General features: G+C 41.0%; 1 protein-coding gene and 1 long non-coding RNA gene across 6 annotated transcripts in view; one reads left to right on the forward strand and one right to left on the reverse strand.

Annotated features, from left to right (window-relative positions):
• Nucleotides 1-18,099, forward strand: part of LOC122572791 (RNA pseudouridylate synthase domain-containing protein 2-like) — a 172,807-nt gene that overhangs the window by 144,140 nt on the left and 10,568 nt on the right. For all 4 annotated transcript variants that reach the window (XM_043738237.1, XM_043738239.1, XM_043738238.1 and 1 more), the window contains one exon: nucleotides 17,177-17,264. In XM_043738237.1, the coding sequence (XP_043594172.1) occupies nucleotides 17,177-17,264 (88 nt within the window). The remainder of the gene's footprint in view (nucleotides 1-17,176; nucleotides 17,265-18,099) is intronic.
• LOC122572798 lies at nucleotides 7,162-17,169 on the reverse strand. Of its 2 annotated transcripts, XR_006318569.1 has the most exons (5): nucleotides 14,749-17,169; nucleotides 11,707-11,979; nucleotides 11,480-11,543; nucleotides 10,966-11,405; nucleotides 7,162-10,891 (listed from the first exon to the last, which is right to left on the reverse strand). It is a non-coding gene; the product is annotated as an uncharacterized LOC122572798 (long non-coding RNA). The 2 variants fall into 2 exon arrangements; XR_006318568.1 differs by having other exon boundaries at nucleotides 11,707-17,169.

The raw sequence follows: 18,099 nt of genomic DNA on the forward strand, positions 1-18,099 counted from the left end.
CTATAGAGGTCTTTAATGATGCTTTTAATGATACATCTCTTCGGTCTTGAATATCAATTTTTAAGCGCGTTGCCGCTAATTACCTGGCTTGCTGACCGACTTACAAACGTATTAAAAAATTTTCCGTGAAAATAACCTTCTCGTTATAAAAACGTGAAAGCGTTTACGTTTATACAATTCTTACATATTGTTTGGCTGCCTGGTCTTTAAATGATCTTTACGGCACAATCTAAACAGCGTGGAAGAAATCGTTTTGTTGATAAAAATTTGTTCAATTTCGAACATTCGAGGTTCGTGCATTTCTACTTCTTTCAGATGTTATCTTCGAAGTTTCTACGTAAATGTTAATCGATTCCAGCTTCATAAGCATAATATTATCTACTTATTATTCTTGGAACATATCCAATTTTCTTTTCATCCAACACTGCAAGAATATGCTCGAACATGCTCGAATATGCAAATACCATTCCTTGTACATGCAAATTAATTCGATACACCGATCAGATCGATTAGCAAAAATTAAATAGCGATAAATCGAGTAATAAGAGAATTATCGCCGCTTTTCTGAAAATGGCTCTTATGTAAAATCTCATTCTTCTCATCCATTAGGATCCATCCATTCTTTTCGGGGTCGATGAATTTTTTTATGACCAACTCATCGAACGAAATAATTCGGAAAATAGTCTCGACGTTTGGAGAATTTACGAGCTCACGATATTTGTTTGTCGTCTCTATCCTCCTTGCGCCATATCATTTTCTTGGTGAACGGAAACGCGGCTAATTAACAACTCGTCTGTCGAATAAAAAAGTTTCTTCGAGGTCGCCTCGTGTTTCATTCTTCCATCTAGAATATTAACCTTCGTTCTTTTATTAACCATCTGATTTGCATCTAAATCGCGTGACATTGAATTTATTTCATCGACTACGTGGATTCCTTTCCTCGGTCACGCATAATATTCAGGCCAGTGGCGCGAAACCGAGCGCGTTCGCTGCCTCGTGTGCAACGCCTGCCATTTTAATCGGCAGGCGAGAAGCCACATGGTACGCCCGCGGCGTAGAAATCGCGCTCGGATCGCGACTGCTTCTCGCAATTGCACAAAAGGCCTCCTCGATCAACAGGAAAGCCCGTTCCTCGCGGGTGAAGGTCTCGAGAATAGATGATTCGGGTCAGCTTGTTACTCGTCGCTGACAATAAGACGCGGATACTGACGTCACTCTCGATGGAAAGATCGTTTTCGAACGATAAGCGCTGTTAATTGCCGTGGCATTCTTGGATTAATTGCCCGATGCCGAGGCCGCCATTCTCTGTTACTTCGTGCAAGATTCTTTGGAAAAAGTCTCGATATTGTCGTCCGTACGTTTCTGTGCTATTTACAATTCATCGTAGGATCATCTGTTTCGTCTGACATCGTTTGATCTTAAAAGTGATCTTCTTTGAATTACGATCGTTTGTATTTACAATGATTTACGTTCAGTTTCGCATTCATTGATAGCGAGAGTCGTTCAGGCGTCAAAATTGAAAGTCTCTTCTCTGATAAATTAGCCAACGACCGAGTAGGTACGTTTTATGGGGAGAGAATTATCGATGCGTGTCTCTCGGTTCGGCGAAGCTGAATTTTTGAAGAACACCATGCTCTGCCGATCGATTCGCGAAACTCGCGACTCAACGTTCCCGAGTTAATGCTCTTTGCTCGATGCTTGCAGAAACTTGATATTGCTCGACGAGTTAATGCTATCTGGTCGCTTAATCTCCGTTCGGCAACTTGGTCGTTTCAAAATCCTCGTGCAACGAGGCAACTTCTAATTTCGCTCGTCACTTTCGCAAGCGAAGAAAAAGTCGTGAAAGAGTTTAACAGGTTTTCTTTGTGGATGGATTTGCTCGCGAAAGAACGTCTTACCAGCTGCAGATGGAACATCGTAGAATTTTCATAGAAGGACTGTAGTGTGAAATCATGCGATTAATCGGACTTGAAAGCACGCGAGTTTTAATCACCAAAGCATAAATGCGGAAAGATCCGAAAGGAGATGCTTTTGAACAAGGAAAATCAACTACCTGCGCGTACCTTCGCGCAAAATGTATCTACATATTTTTTATTCTTGACTGCATCTTTTGCCCCCTCGTTCTAGCCACGCTGTCCGTAACTTGGAATTTATCACTGCAATAAATATTCGCAATTGTATCGTGAATTTCAAGTAGAAGCCAGTTCGTATAAGGAATAGTCAAACATCAGGTCGAGGACCAAAGTTTCGTGGATCGGGTACCAAGAGGGTGGCGTTAATTCCGTCCATTTACGGACGAATTTCGTTTGCTCCCCGGAGGGAAAGGAACAGAGCGAGCTACAGGTGCAAGATCAGGCGGAACGTCAACTGCGCTTTAATCAGGTTTCGAGTGTACCTCGAGCAGTTTATTAGAGCTCGGCTTTTCCACGCTTATTATTCCGTACGATGTTTAACGAGCCAGCGTTTCAGCTCTGTCTTCCACTCGCGTTCCGACTGTATCAGCGGCAAAGTACTTTTTAATGGCGGATGACTACGTTGGAATACATATTTTTCATTTAAATGCATATAACTATGACGATGCTGGATGAATAATCGCAAGGTTATCGTATTTTACTATTTCTACATTCTCCGCGTTCAGCATTTCATAAAACTTTTGATTTCATATTATTATTCGAGATAGTCGGATATTTGGCTAATAAATTAATAATATCGTTATCTTTTTATTTGGATGGGTGAACGATAAACAAATAACGTACAGACACGGCCGATATATTTGATTCAGTCATTAAAACGAAGGAAAATAACAATATTTTAAAAAGTGTCGTGAAAGGTATCGTAAAAAAGTACTCAAGGATATCTGGGTTAATATCGACTAACTTTTATACGAAACTCGTTTATCCTTGAATATGCTTGTCGTTTTTCGAAAAAAGAATTACGGTTAGCTCGATAAAATCAACGTACTTAACATGTAGAGATCAAACGTATGGTAGATAAATTTTTTAAATTGTCTGAAAATTTTTTTCGAATTTCCCTTAAAGAAAGAGAAGTTCATAAAACGCTATAAACATAATTCGATGCGTGGCGTTTACATGTTTTCCGACTAGATACCGGGATAACAGTGACTCGAATTTACTATCCCGCGACTCGTAAATTGGATTGACCCCATAAACGTGCCCCTACTCTCTACATTTGCATGCTTTTATCAGAATCTATTGCTCGAACGGAATCAGTTTCGTTCAACTAGATGCGTCCTCTGCCATTTAACGAACAATTCCATCGACAATCCATACTTTTTTCAACCGACACGTACTCGCACCGATCGCATTCTTTTGCGCAATTTTCCCTTCTTCTTTCCCTCCCAATTTTTCAACATTCGAATATCTCTACCGTCGAGCCTTCTAATTTTTGTATTTTTTAACATTATCTAAATTCTCTAAATTTTCGAATTCTTGAAACTTGAAACGATCATTGGCGTTTTCCTGTCGCCTAAACGGTGGCAAAAAGTGTACGTCAACAGGGGAATATCAAGCCCTCAACAATGTCCTCTCATGTTGTCGCAGACTCGATTAAAAACAACGAGAATCCCGAGATGCTGCTGTCTGCCTGTATTCCCAGAGAATTTGCATTTCATGAGGACACCGAATTAGTTTCCGCATGCATTAGTCGGCTATTGGATGGACACACGATATTGTAAGACGGGACACGAGCCAGAAGCCCTGGAGGATCAGCTCGAAAATTGCAGAAAGATTAATTGTTCGTTGACCGAATTTATTTATGCTCGTCCCGATGATAAATTGTTCCTGTCACCTGTCCCGCTACAGATTCTTTTCAAAGACGTCTCGATTTGTTGTTGAGAAAAATTTAACAGAGTCTTTATCCAAACGGAGGCTATATTTAATTTAATTTAATTTAATTTAATTTAATTTAATTTAATTTATTGATCTAACGGGTGACAATAAAAGATTAGCAATATTAATTATTACTCTATGTGTAGTCAGATTGAAGATGAGATGAGTATATGTTATATTCTCCGTGTGCGTTAATAGTCTGTAACAAGTGGAAAGTGAAAATTCTATATAAAACTTTTGCGTAAAAGTTGACAAATGTTGAACGGTAAAATTTGATAGAAACATCTGGATAGAAAGATTAAAAATTCGCATAAGCTGCTCGTTATCGTTTCGGTTTACAGTCAATAGGATTCAGATGACCGACACGTTCGTTGATAATAAAATGAAATGTCGAGCTTTTAATCTTGCGGAGTGCGATTCGACGAAATCGGCAAGCGCCAGAAATATCGATGAATTCCGGCGTAATATTTGCGGATCCATCGAAGTTGGAATTCCCAGTTTATAACGGGGCGACGCTTTTCCAATACGGATCGTGCGATTTCGTTCGAATGACTTTCATAATTTACACGCGTACGCACGCTTACGTATATACATGCACGATCGAAAAGACGGCGATTCTACACGAAGAAACGAGTCAAAAGCATAAACCAGAATATTTCGTTAGCAGGCTTCGCTTTCTAAAAAATCTGTTTTAACTTCTTTCCATCTGTACGTGCGTGTACGCCTAATCTATACTTCGTTGAAGCATAATTCCAAGGTAGAATGGCCAATTATTTCTGTCAGTCGTATTAAAATATTTTCCAGTCTCGTGTTCGTTCTGTCGATTAGCGGAAAACTTGAAATAAAATATACGATAAATTGAATGGCTCTGGAAACTGACGTTCTTAAAATTATTTTCCTACTAATTAATAATAGTGCAAAACAAATTTCTTTGGATCGTCTTAAAAGCCTTTTAATGGTTTCTTACATTTTTTATGAATATTTTTTATTACCATTTTTGTGTTTTATTTCGTCGGATACTTGAACGACCTTTTGTTTTAATTGCCGCGTGTTTTAATCGAACGCCTCCTGCATACGCATACTGTGTATCATTTGAAAATGGACGTACGAAGGGACAAGTAGTTCGGGTAGAAAATAAAAAACACGCGGTAAAGGTAAAATTATGTCGGCACCAGTGATTGAACGTTTCTGTTTCAAAATCCTCTTTGGAGCATGCATTTTATGGGACGACGCGACAGCTGATTCGCACCGGTTGGTCGAATAGAGAAAAGTTTTCATGGTCTCGTGGCTATCGATCCATGTCAACTTGAAATTCATTTTTTTATCTATGTATACGTATACAAGCTACCGTGGTGGTCCAATATTTAACATCCATTATTATCTCGCCAGACGGTTCTTAAATTTCTCGTACCATATTTTTCTCTCTCCTCGTCGAATTTATCCGTCTTTCCGTTTCTCTCCCCGGTTATCGAACATTACGATCCGATCAATTCGCAATTTAAAACGTCCCGAATAATTACCTTGCCTCCATTCTATCGTTAAATGCGCAATTACAAAATTCGAGAACCCGCAAAACCTACGAAATCTCTGAAACCGTGATCAATACTTTACCTAAAATTATCTCCCCTTGAATTCGCCGCAATTATTCGATTATTCCAGTTTACGAGTTACCGTTTCGAAACTCCTGCCGAAACTTGTTTCAAAACTTGTTCCTCCTCGAAGCTGAATTCCTTTAGTCTTCAGATTACAACAAAATCTTGGATGCAAAAGGAGGCAAGAGAGAGAGAAAGAGAGAGAGAGAGAGAGAGGGAGAGAGAGAGGTGACGTAACAGCTTGCTTAACGAAGCTGGTTGGCGTTGGTTAATCCTCAAAGATAGAGGGTTACCGGCATGCACTGACGTCGTTGGTCCGCTGGTAAGTCGAACTGAGTGGCAAGGGATGGGTTGAGCGTGTTGCGGGTCGAGGACGAAGCTGAAGCTCGGTGACAGGTTGATTTATTAGCTCGGACCGGGTGCGCGATGATATCTGCAAGGATCGCAAGTCGCTTGTTTTTCGAGCTACACGGTATCTGTTACTCGGGAAGAAGCGAGAGCCTGATAGGTAGGCCTGGTGCGAGATCGTAGATATCAACCCTCCTGAGTTTCGACCTTTTGCACACGCAGCCGTTCACGCATCACTCGTCTAGGGGATCGATCTTCGTTCTAGTAACTTGCTGCTCTCGTCCTGAATCGAGTTAAGCCTGGGGTGTATTTAACGCTGGGATTGAAATTTTCCGAATAACGGAAGCGCCAAGGGTTTACAGGCTTCCGTGTAATTTTCCTGCTTCGATACTTCCGATAGGAAATTTAAGCAGCAGCAAAATTAGAAAAATGTCGAACATTTTGTATACTGGAATTTTTGTCCAGTTTTATGGGTGAGCGTTAAACAACTACGTTGAGACTACGTATTTTTCTATCGGTGAGAAGCTTCTTAAATTTGGGGAAAATATAAAAGAATTATTGCTCGTCGATTATGTTACGATCGCTAGTATGTTCTCTGTATTAACTCGGGCACCACGTTATATATCACGAGGGTGTCTCGTATTTTCTCATTCACGCGCTGTCGTAAAACAAGGAAGTAGTTGATCGCGTCATTGTCGCACAAAGATTGCTCGTCAGTACCTTCGCGATTCCTCGACGAGCAGGAGAAAATCAACGAGCACGAACAGATACGCCGTTCACAAAGGGACTCGACACAGAAAGACGAAGAGTTTCTTCTTTTCTTTTCCGTCCTTTCGCTCCTTTTCTTTCTCCTTTCTCCTTTCTTCTCTTCCTTTCTTCTTTCCTTTTCTTTTCTTTTTTTTTTTCAAACGTTAAAAAATATCCCAAAGCTCGTTTCGTGCTTGTTCCGTAACGGTTTCCCCGCGCCCGTTCCGGTCAAGTCGCTTTTGTGCCATGTTCCTTCGATTTGCAGAGTATTCCGTGGGAACTCCGGCCTCATTGTCCCGTCTACGTTTCTCTGTTCGCTGTACGCCGCGAAAATGGAGGAACGAGCGCGCGCGGACTCGATGTATCGTGCCTCCATCGGCGCTACAAAAGGAAATGACCGAGAAAGGACGGATTGGGAAGAATGAAATCGCGGATTTCGCTTCGAATCGGCCCCCTTTCCTCCCCACTTGTTTCAAAATTGCGCGTTTTGTTCGCCAAGGGTCGTTTGTCCCGTGACGATTTTTTAAAACGGTCATTGTTTGTCCGACAAACGTGGAAATAATGGCTTCGGATTGGCTGATACTTGTAAATATATCGCTGCTCGAATTGATAATAATTAGTGGCTTTCTTTCTTATCGTATATATTATTGCTGCCTCAAATTATACAATTATCTATCATTTGTGCAAGTGGAAGGTGCAATTCGATGAAAAGCTTGGTACTTTCGTAACGTTACTCGAGTGTATTTACGCGACCAGTTCTCATCCATCTCCGATTACATTCCTCTTTATCTGTACCAACTAATATTAATCATTATCGATATCTCAATATCAGCTGATAACGTGCGATATTCTAATTATTACGTATAGTTACTGGAATTAACACGCGGTACAAACACGTCCGTAAAAAGAGAAAACGAAAGACCAACAGAGGAGAAAATAAAAACATGGTAATCCGAAAAGGTTACGGAGAATGAAACTCCGTGAAAACAAAATTCTAAAAAGAGCCGACATATCCCTGGCCTGGAAAAATACTGAACGGAGAAAGAACCGGAAGGGAGCTGTAAAAACACGCCTAAAAGCCGTGCCTTAAATGAGATAACGAATGAAAGTTGACGATGCAGGTATATTCGCGAAACGGCCAAAGCCAGTGAAAACCAGTAATTCGACGAAATTCACTGGGATATTTTACGGTGGTGGTTACCAGTGGAACATTTTCTAGCGAGAGATGGAATTTCCAGACAGTGGACGGAATGACGAGGGAAGGGCATAAATTCAAGGGTTGGATTGGCGTACGAGGCAACAACTCCGGAGCCACCAGCCGTGCTCCTCTTCCGCAAGTTCCAGAGCTGGCTGCCAAATTCAGCAACAAGTTCGCTTCCGTAACGGGGCGGTGTACAGGAGATGTCGTGGCTACGACCAAGTCCTCCTCCTCTTCCTTCTCCTCCAGCTTCTGACAGAGGAGAAGCGCCGATGGACGGTTGTATTTCTTGGCAACCACCTCCGCCAAACATTGTCACCGACCCTACGTCAATTTCAAGCAACAAGTACAGTTTCCGTTTAACTTTCCGTGCACACAACCTTCCCCCGGCTCTCGCCGCCATTCTAACCGGTCGCCTTGGCACTCGACCTCGCGTTTCGCGATAACACTTTTGTAGACCACTTATTCAGCGAGCTGGGATATACTCTTATCGCGGACCCGCGATTCTTATTCCGCTGCGTGGATTAAACGCCGCTTAACAAGTCGGCGGATCTTTATGCAGCTATACGAGTAAAAATAACGTGTTCCAAATGGGCTACCGATAAGGCAGCTACGTCGGACGAAAGAAAGGTAAACCAGAGGGAATGTACGATCGTAATTTTGTGGGATGGAATTGCATTTGATAAAATCAACGAATAGGCGTACAGCGATGTTCGCGAAAGTATAAACATTTAGCGTATTTTATTGATATACGCTGCATCTCTCGTGCTCGTAAAACCGCCCTAAAATGTTTCATTCTTAAACAGGTTCGAGATATCGCTGAACACGCATTAATGAAAAGATTGATTAGCTTGGTGGGAATAAATTACCGACATGGCAGAAAATCGCTGTAATATGAAAGTAGTAATTTTGAACTTTCTTTCACCCAACGTCTAAAAGTCACGTCTAAAAGAGTATCGACAGCTAAAGACGATCTTGACGCGGAGTTCTCTGTATCTGTCAAGAACAACTGCAACCATTGAAACTGCTAATAATCTCATTCTCGATTTCCCATTTTGCCCGATCAAAGTAATTGACTACCAAGCAGATGTAGTGCGCAGCTTTGTCCCTTCACGGATCATCCCTGGCGTGCGTTTAATTGCTCCAACCAGAGATTCTTTATCTTCCTGCATTACGGAAGGACCCCATCGTTCGTCCAATTATTCGTTACGCCGCAGCTTCTGCAGCTTTTCGGAGCGTCCAAAGGAAGATTGGTCTTGTTAGACGCTACTCGAATTTTCCGCGAACATAATGAAACGTCGATAGGAAGGGAATGAATAATCGGAAAAGCGCGTCCTCCACGCTCTTATTTTACTATTCTGCGTATCCTCTTCTTCCCTTTCCCTTTCCATTCTTTTTTTATTCCTTAAATAATCCATCCGCTGGAATAAGTAATCGCAGCGAGCTGGTCTCTTACGCTTCGAGTGCTTTCGAATTGGCGTTCGATCGACGGAATTAATGAAAACGTTCGTACACACGAAAGATATCTGTGTTTTTCATTCGTGAAACACGGCAGCGAGAGCTTTGTTCTCGAATGAAACACTCGCGGACGCGAAACAGCATAAATTGAGAACGGAAGGGGATGGGTTGTCTTCCGTTTAGCTGGTTAAATGCGTTTCTAATTCATTGCTAAAGGCTACTCTCGTGCGAAATTGCACGACGTGTCCGACGGAAGCGGATCGTTCGACCACGGAACCGCTTCTGGCTAATTGAATTATCCTACCCAATTTTCCGTGTCGCCAGGGACATGCATGAGGGCGGTTGTCGTAGGATCAGTCTCCCTGCGAACGAGGGCGGAATTAACGCTTCTGATCGCATCCTCTCTAGGTTTTCGCGTATAGCGCTTGACGTAGGTAAAAGTACTGAAAACCCTGCCCTTTTCTTCGTATTCTTGGATCTTTTTATATTTTCTGTAGCGTGGATCGCGTATATCTTTTAATCGCGTTTGGCATAAAATATTTTAGTAAAATTATACCTTAACGACTAAGTATTCGCGTCTGGATCAGACTCGTTCCTGTTGCGAGGGAAGCTTTATACGTTCCACCGATCGTAAGAGCATTTCTCGCATCACGAGACGATCGTTAACTCTTTGCACTCCGAATTTTATTTCGAGTTCGTTACCAGCAGCTCCCAACGCTTTTAAGTGTTTCATTTGAAATTTATTTCGACTAAAAATTGAGACAATTTAAATAAATAAAGGAAGAAACAAATTCGCTCAAATATCAGTTTTATTCACGCTATTGTTGTATTTTGTAATTTTTGAGTGTATGATATATCTTGAAACAATTTCCAAGACGCAATTCTAGCTTTCTTTCGCACGTTTCACGAAGAAAGGTGGGACCCGACAAAGGAACTCCTGAGATAAAAACTGATGCCGAGTCACGCTCGACATAGGAGTGCAAAGGGTTAATGTTCAGTCTTCCGCTTATTTCCTTGATTGTCCGTAGCATTTATTCGAGACAAGGAGAGTCGCTACTATCTTATCTCGTGCAGAAAATTTCGCGGTTTAATTAAATGTTTGCTGAAAATTTTACCTCGTCTTGGTGATAATAAAATAAAATCTTTTTGTCGTTAGTCGCGCGTCTACAAGGCGAGCGAATTAAATGGCCGTGTTAGACTCGATAGAAATACAGAATTTCCATGGAGAAGCGTCGCGTTAGACGGTCTAGACGCGTCGCCGTGTCGCATCGGCTGACATTTGAAAAGTGCAACACTCACCGTGTTACAACTACGACGCCTTCCAAATTTAACGCGGGTCGCATACCGACGTGACATGCATCTCCAATGAAATATGCACGGCTGTTTCACACGGGTTTAGTCGGTACATCGGTGAAACGGTCGCTCACGACTCGTCGATAAATCGCACGAGTATTAAATTGACGTTCTTCGATTCTTCATTCTTCATTCACCAGATAAGGTATCGTAAAAGTATTATTCAGCGCTATCCGGAACTCGTAATATGGTACTCGTTTATCCTTCGACATTGTCTTTACGGACAAATTACGATCGATTTGATAGAAATTGTCGTATCCTCGTATATTTATAGGATTTCTTGCAAATTGATATTTTATCGTTAATGGTCATCGATGGATTAAAACTCGTCCTCTCGGGTAGAATTTCTACGAAATAAAACACTAATTACTCGTCAAAATCCAATGTGAATCATAAGAACGTGAAAATATGAATTACAAACCGAGCGTCGTTTCACTGAGAATTTCCAAATATCACGTAGAGTCGTGGAAACATTTCTTACGTATAAGTGTTTAAATTCATGACGACAATAAAGTAACAGTCGATGTAGCGTTTGAACGAGCCGCTTACAAGTATAAGCTGGCGATATTCTGTAAATCTTTCCGTGGTGTCAGCAGTTATCGTCGGCCAATTATTCGCGATCTCGAAAAGCAGCCTAATTATTAGATCACGGCTAGACCGACGTCGAACCTCGTCCCTGAGCTCGAAAAACATTTTCGTAATTCCGCGTTGTCCGGCCTGACTCCCGAAATAAATCCAGATACTGGTTGTTCGCGGCGGAAACGGACCGGTCGTCCACGGTGGGACGGATACAAAATGGAATTCCTCCGAGAATTATACTCTCCAACACTGGATTTTCTCCGACGTTAGTTTCCTTTGTATCTGGAATTAATTGTCGTTAGCTTTCCATTCGAAAATCGTCGAAAGAAATTTCTTACTAATTAGGAAACGCTTACTTCGTTTCAGAATATTTCGTTTCAATTCGTACGCTATATCTTTCCACAGGATCCGAAACTATCGCTGGAAGAATTAAAATTTCAAACGACTGTTATCTCACAACATTTCCATGTTCTCTTCGAGTTCCAAGCTTTTGTATTATTCCGTTTATTCGTTGCACTTTTGCTCGATTTATTATTCCTTTCCTTTCACGCTACTTCGGCTAAATTTTTAACAATTCACCGACCTGAAACTCATTCCTCGACGGCGACTCCGCAAACGGGCCACCGAGTTCGATTAGTTCCATCATAACTCGAGCAATTGCGGATCGCACAGCCAAAGGACCTTCGTTCCCGGTTCGACCCCGATAACCGCGGGGCAAACTTGCCGAGATAAGGGATACTCGTGGTCGATTCCTGTGCGGTTATCTGGCGAGGTGGTGAATCGAAAGGTCGGGACGTCGTTTGTCACCCAGAAATCGTGTCCTCCTTCCCTCTAAACTTTGAATCGCTTCTCCAAGCTGGAAGAAACGTGTTAATTTCAACAAAGATCAATCTGTCACCGTTGGAACCGTCAACTAACTCTATCTTTCGCAATATTCTGAAAATTTTCGTTTACACCCCCGCCCGGTTCGTCGAATTACGATCGCTTAAAGCTCCCAGTATTTTTCATTTTTTAAAATAAAAGTAAGAGAAGTTTATTAACTCTTTCAAGGCTGAAATTTTGTTCGGACATCGTACAACTTCATTCGTAGCAATTAGCTGTGATGGAAATACAAATTTCCCAATGTTGTCGCAAAAAAGATATAACGCAGTCAAATTTAAGATTAATTCGACCAAAAACAACTACATCTGTCGGTTAGTTTGTTAACGTTTAATTTACTAGTACGTTAAAGTACAATATAGCGTGTACTCGATATTAAACGCGATCGACTGTGTTCCAGCGTAAATGTTTTAGTTTCTGCGGTTAGTTCGAAATATCCGCGTAATACCGATGCATGAAATTTTCCCAGTTCTATCAGCCACGTTTCACAGAGGAAGCAGACGGAGCGAGGAAACGTCTGCCAATCAGGCTTGATTAGAAACGTTTTGCTACAATATCTAGAAGCACATTCGCGCGTTTCTCCTTTTTCTTCAAACAACCGTGCATGTTCTCGTATTTGTTTTGCTATTTAAACATTCATTAATTTCATCCAAATATATATCTATCCTAAATTTCCTCGCAATAACGTTGCCGTACGATTGAATTCCGCGTTATTAACACTAGAACTACCACGCCAGTCGAATTGACTGGCTTTACAATTTTATTTCCAAATTTCTACTTCGTGTTATATTTTTTGTCCGCAATGATAACCAAGTGAGTTTCGCAACGATAACCAAAAGAATGATATAATGAATTTTATTTTGTTTTTTATCTATTCGAACTCGAAATAATTTTGGACCAAGGCTACTTGTACCAATACCAGTCGAGATGACCGTCAAAGTACTTGTCAAAGTGTGAAAGGGTGCTGCGATCCGTTTATCGAACCCTAATTGACCAGTTTCCTACAGTTTTCTACAACTTGCCACACGTTTTTCAAATTTTTCCCGCGTATCATTCGATACGACGATATCAGTCGTCAGGAAAATTCCGGATCGTTCGCTAGATCTCTAGATGTGGATACTAGAAATACCACAGCAGTGAAAATGACTGGTTCTACAATTTTATAAATGTGTCGACCCTCGTTTAGGGATGATGGTCGCAGATGGATTAATAATACCAAAAATGTACCGCATAACATGGAATTGCTTCTGGAAAGAAAGTAATAAACCGGTAAATATAAAAATATTCTATTGTTACGTATTTTTTAAAGATCAGTCATTTTCACTGGTCTTGGTAGGAATAGCTTCGTGCTAACTATCGGTAGTTCTATTGTTAAGATGCAGCTTAAGATGCAGCGTGCTGTAATAAAATTTACGAAGAGAATAATTAAAACGACTGAAAGTAATTGAAAGTTTCTTTCGGTATTGCGGTATTACGTAACCGTTGGCGCGTTAATCTTTGAGAAGAAGGAAAGACATTAACGGAGTAGTTACAGCGTGTACTTTGCGTGTTACATCCTGCACGCATTTCGCGAAATAAAGAATAGCATGCTGGATGTACCATAACGGAAGAGAATGGAAGATAAATATTTCTCCTTATTCGGAGAGGAAATATTTTTAAGACACGTCAGCCCATTTTCTCGCGAGAACTCGCTCCCTTGGTTTTGTCTTGTAATTTCACGGCGAGAAATCCTCAAATTGTTTACAACAAAACGCCATCGATTTAATCCGGCATTATGTAACGACTCTGCGAAACGGACTGATGCGCGAAGATTCCATTCGGTACGGACATTATCCTACAACGTTTGTTTAACAGCCGTCAATTTCCGTCACGCGTATCCCCCAGAACGCTAAATTAAGCAACGAAGGATAATAAATATGTCGATCTCTGCCTTCCGAGATCGATTCGTTGCCAAAAGTCGATCGGGCCAAATGCGCGAAACGCAGTCCCAAACGACTTCTTCCTCGACCAGGCGTGAAGAGTTCGCGCGATTTATTGAAAGAAGAAACAATAGTTTCGAAATAGACCACGTTTGTTTGTGGAAGAAGTGGAGTTCGCGAGAACTCGCGAAAGTGCTTAAAGTAATTTCTGCGATTCGAAAGATATTTATTCGAAGGAGATTTACGTCAGATAATTATTAATTAAAAATAACCAAGTATATACAGTCAGCCATGAAAATCCTCGTACACGCTGTAGCTGATCTATTTTCCTTTTTTTTTTTTTTTAAACACCAAATTGTATCTTAGATCTGCTTAGATCTTGCATAGAGAAGATCATAATTCAAAGACAGAACGAAACGAAAGAGACTGTGCTTTCACGAAACTATCAGAAAACTGTGAAAATATGTCAGCTGAATTAAGTTTCGAAATACGTCTATCGGACGAAGCATCGGGAAGTTTCGATCGAAACGAGCAGTTCCCAAGGGTCTTTTTATTTGACGACATTCTAAACAAAAAGGCAAGCGACGAATCGATCTCGCTGGCAAGATGCTGTTCAACTTTTAATTGTAATGCTGATGCCTCATCGCCGAGCGATCCGAAACTTTGGAAGAAATTCCTTTCCACCGTCGATGCTCGAGCTTCTTCGTTGTTTAATCATAACGGTGTCTTATTTCGACCGAGGTAATTATTGGATTACAAGTAGGAAACTTGCTGTGGAATCCATTTTATCGGACAACGATACATCATGGGAAAAGAAATTGAATTACCTTCTGAAAAGTCGTCGTAATCTGATAATCTCGCCGATCAGTCAGCTGATTCAGCCACTCGTCCAACTACTAGCATATTTCTAACGTAAAAATGAATTGTTTGTAACTGAATGAGTAAGCTTCGAACGACGATTTCATAATTAAATACTAAGAGCACACCTTATAAATGTCCCTCTTTCTCTGACACTTCGTATAAAAGCGACCGTATAAAATTCAATTCGATGTTCCTCCAAAAATCCGGTCGCCACGCGTCGTTTCGAAAACAGAGTAGAATCATCGTGCACTCGAGTCGACCGAAAGACAACCCTTAGAAATTACCCAGACGCGAATTGAATTATTCAAAGAGACGTCTCGGAAAGAAGAGGGAAGCGTTCCCCCCAACGATACTTTCCTTCGCCGACAAACCGACAGAAGGAAACACTCGGTGCACACGGCGATAGAGTGAAAGAGGAAGAAAACGGAGGAAGAACGAAGACACGAAAACGAAGGAAGAACGGCGAAGGAAGAGGAGAGAAAGCGCGAACGTACGGTGAAAAAGAGAAGCGACGAAATGGAGGATGAAGCGCAGAGAGCATTGGAAAAAAGTACGTGGCAGAAAGGCGGAAGAAGAAGGCTTCGCGGTGTTTTTCTTATTGTCTTCGAAAGCGAAAGAGTACCGACGCCACGCGACGACTAGCGCAGTTTCAAGGAATGCATTAGGTAGATGGAACGTGTAATTGAACTCGCCGAGAACGTACACGAGCTTATACGGGGAAAGACTGGCCACCTGTCGTCGTTGCGCCTCCACGTTCTTCCCAACCGTCCCTGGTATCCTCTTTGTCCCGTTTTCACGATCGTTTTTCTCCTCGCATCGCCATTAATCTGTTTAACTTACGCTCTGCGGGATCGACTTGCCCGAGGACAATGAGAAACTTGAAGATACGGGATACAGATACTATAAGCTCTTCGAAGAGTTTTGAAATTTGAAGCGTTAAAAACGGGTTCGGAGTAAATTTTGGATTAGTCGGACGATCCTTGAGAGGATTGTTGCGTATCGAAAATCTTCTTTGAATAAGGAAGGAAAGGAGTAGAGTTTTCCGAGGATTTGGCAGATGGGAGGGTTTTAGAATATTATATTGGTTGTCGATCCTTAATTTACACTTACACAACATTTTGGTCGGTTTGGATCGCAAGTGACGTTTTGGATTAACGATAAGTTACTCAACTTTAGAATATTTTATTCTAATTTGTACTCTGCGTTTTATAACGTATAACAAAAATTGGCGAAATTTATCATGTAAAATATAGAATCCAAATAGAAAGAGAATACTCGAAAGATCGCGCAAGATCAACTGGTATTTCTAACGAGAAGAAAAAAAGGTATTGCGCTGTTTTATGACGTTAGGAAGCGAGGATTAATTAAAAAATTAGAAACGGAACAGTTACAAAGCGATCGAAAATTGAAAATTCACTTGTCTACCGTGTTTCCCTAAACGTTCGAAGTACAAAAGAAATTGGAGCGAAGAGAATGTTGGATACCACGGAAGGTAAAGTATTTAACAAAAGACATTTTCTGTCGTGTCTTTTTGAGTGATATAAATCGATCATCTGAAACTATGACGCTTGACGAGCGAAACATTTTCCATCGTGTTTTTTCTCTTTTTCAATAATATTAAAACGTAGGATTTTTTTTTTTTGGAGAGATACAAGTCATTCAGAAATCCTCGAAACCGCATGAGCACGTGTTACGAGTTAACAGTTCCAAAGAGAATCATGCACGTTCAACACTTTATGGACTGGAAAGAACAGACATGTTCGAACACCTTCCCTCGTGTTTCGAGATCCGACTCCCTTCCCGCGAATCGTTACTGTGCACTTCTCTGTCGTCATTTCTACATGTACGAGCTTCGTTTATCCGGACATTTGCCACGAAAGAAATATATCGTAATAAAATTGAAAATAATTAGCAATTTCGAGTTTTCCTTAAAGGATTGGAAGGAAAAGAAATTCAGAGTTTTCCGTTCGCATAGTATGAATATTATATACCTTTAAAACTCTTTATATAACATGCATACTATGCGAAGGGTCTTGGAAAATGTAAGTGCGACCGCTAAAAATACCACTTTCTTATGTTACAGTTTTCTACGCCAAATTTTCCATGCAAATTAAAATCAATCCAAGCGTTATAATTTTCTGATCCTAGTATCAATCCTAAAATTGAGAGTCAATATTATTAATATTCATAACCGAGATCGAAACGCAAGAAATCTTGTGCAACCCATCCATCAACCATCAAAGACACACGTCATTCCATTGGAAATCCCACACGAATAAACGAAGCTCCATTCTGTGGTATGCGTGCGTGTAAGAAAGAGAAAGAGGGAATGAATGAGAGTACGCGCAAGAGGAACAAAGCCACGTTAAGCTGGTTGCGATTGGTGTGTTGCAGACACGAGGTGCCTGTCACCTCGGAGCCGATCACGGTGATACACATGGACGAGGACGTCGTCGTGGTCAACAAGCCCGCCTCCATCCCTGTAAGTGGTGTACTGCCAGGACTGTACTGCCAAAAAAAAAAAAAAAAAAAAAAAACAAGAAAAAGAAAAAGAAAATTAATAAAATAAAATAAAAAGAGCAAAAGAAACAGATGGGAGCATCCACTCGGTTGCAGTAGTTTCGCCTGTTTCTATCTGTTTTTGCTATCGCGGCCGATTGTCCGCGCGACTATGACGATTGTTCGCTCGGCCTTTCGCTTTCTGCGGCCCAGGCCGATTATTTTTGGCCCGAAGCCTCGGCCGCGCGATCAATCCGAACGAATCCGTGTTTGTTTGCTGTTCGAGATCCCATGGTTGTACTAACCCAAATTATTCACTCGCTGGAATACCTTCGATCTTCATTGTATCCAATTCTGGGGAAGTTGGTCGAATCCTTGCGTAACGTAGTCGGAATCTAAACGAAGAATTTATCGACGATGGAGAAGAATGTTCTTTTTTCGTCTTTATTCTAATGGCAGCTTTTAGTATCTTCTGCGGAAAATATTACAATTTACCAAGTTGGTTTACCGGACTTGTTAGCTTCTACACCGTTAATCCTCCAATTTATCGTAACGAAAACTGCGAAGGAAACAGAACTTACTATTCCTAAATCGAAGGTATTCCAGACTCGAGAACGTTTCGTCACTTATCAGTTACATTGTTTAAAAAAACAAAAAAAAAGAAGAAGGGAAATAGAAAAAAATAGTGGAATATAAATATATAATAAGAAAAAAGCGTTCAATCGTCGTCCATATTCTCATACTTGCCGCATGTTTCATTTTGCCTTGTATTCTTTTTCTATCTTTCTTTTTTCTTTCTTATCGTGTCATGGTAAGTT

This window comes from Bombus pyrosoma, linkage group LG11 (assembly GCF_014825855.1).
Source record: "Bombus pyrosoma isolate SC7728 linkage group LG11, ASM1482585v1, whole genome shotgun sequence".
Lineage (NCBI taxonomy): Eukaryota > Metazoa > Arthropoda > Insecta > Hymenoptera > Apidae > Bombus > Bombus pyrosoma.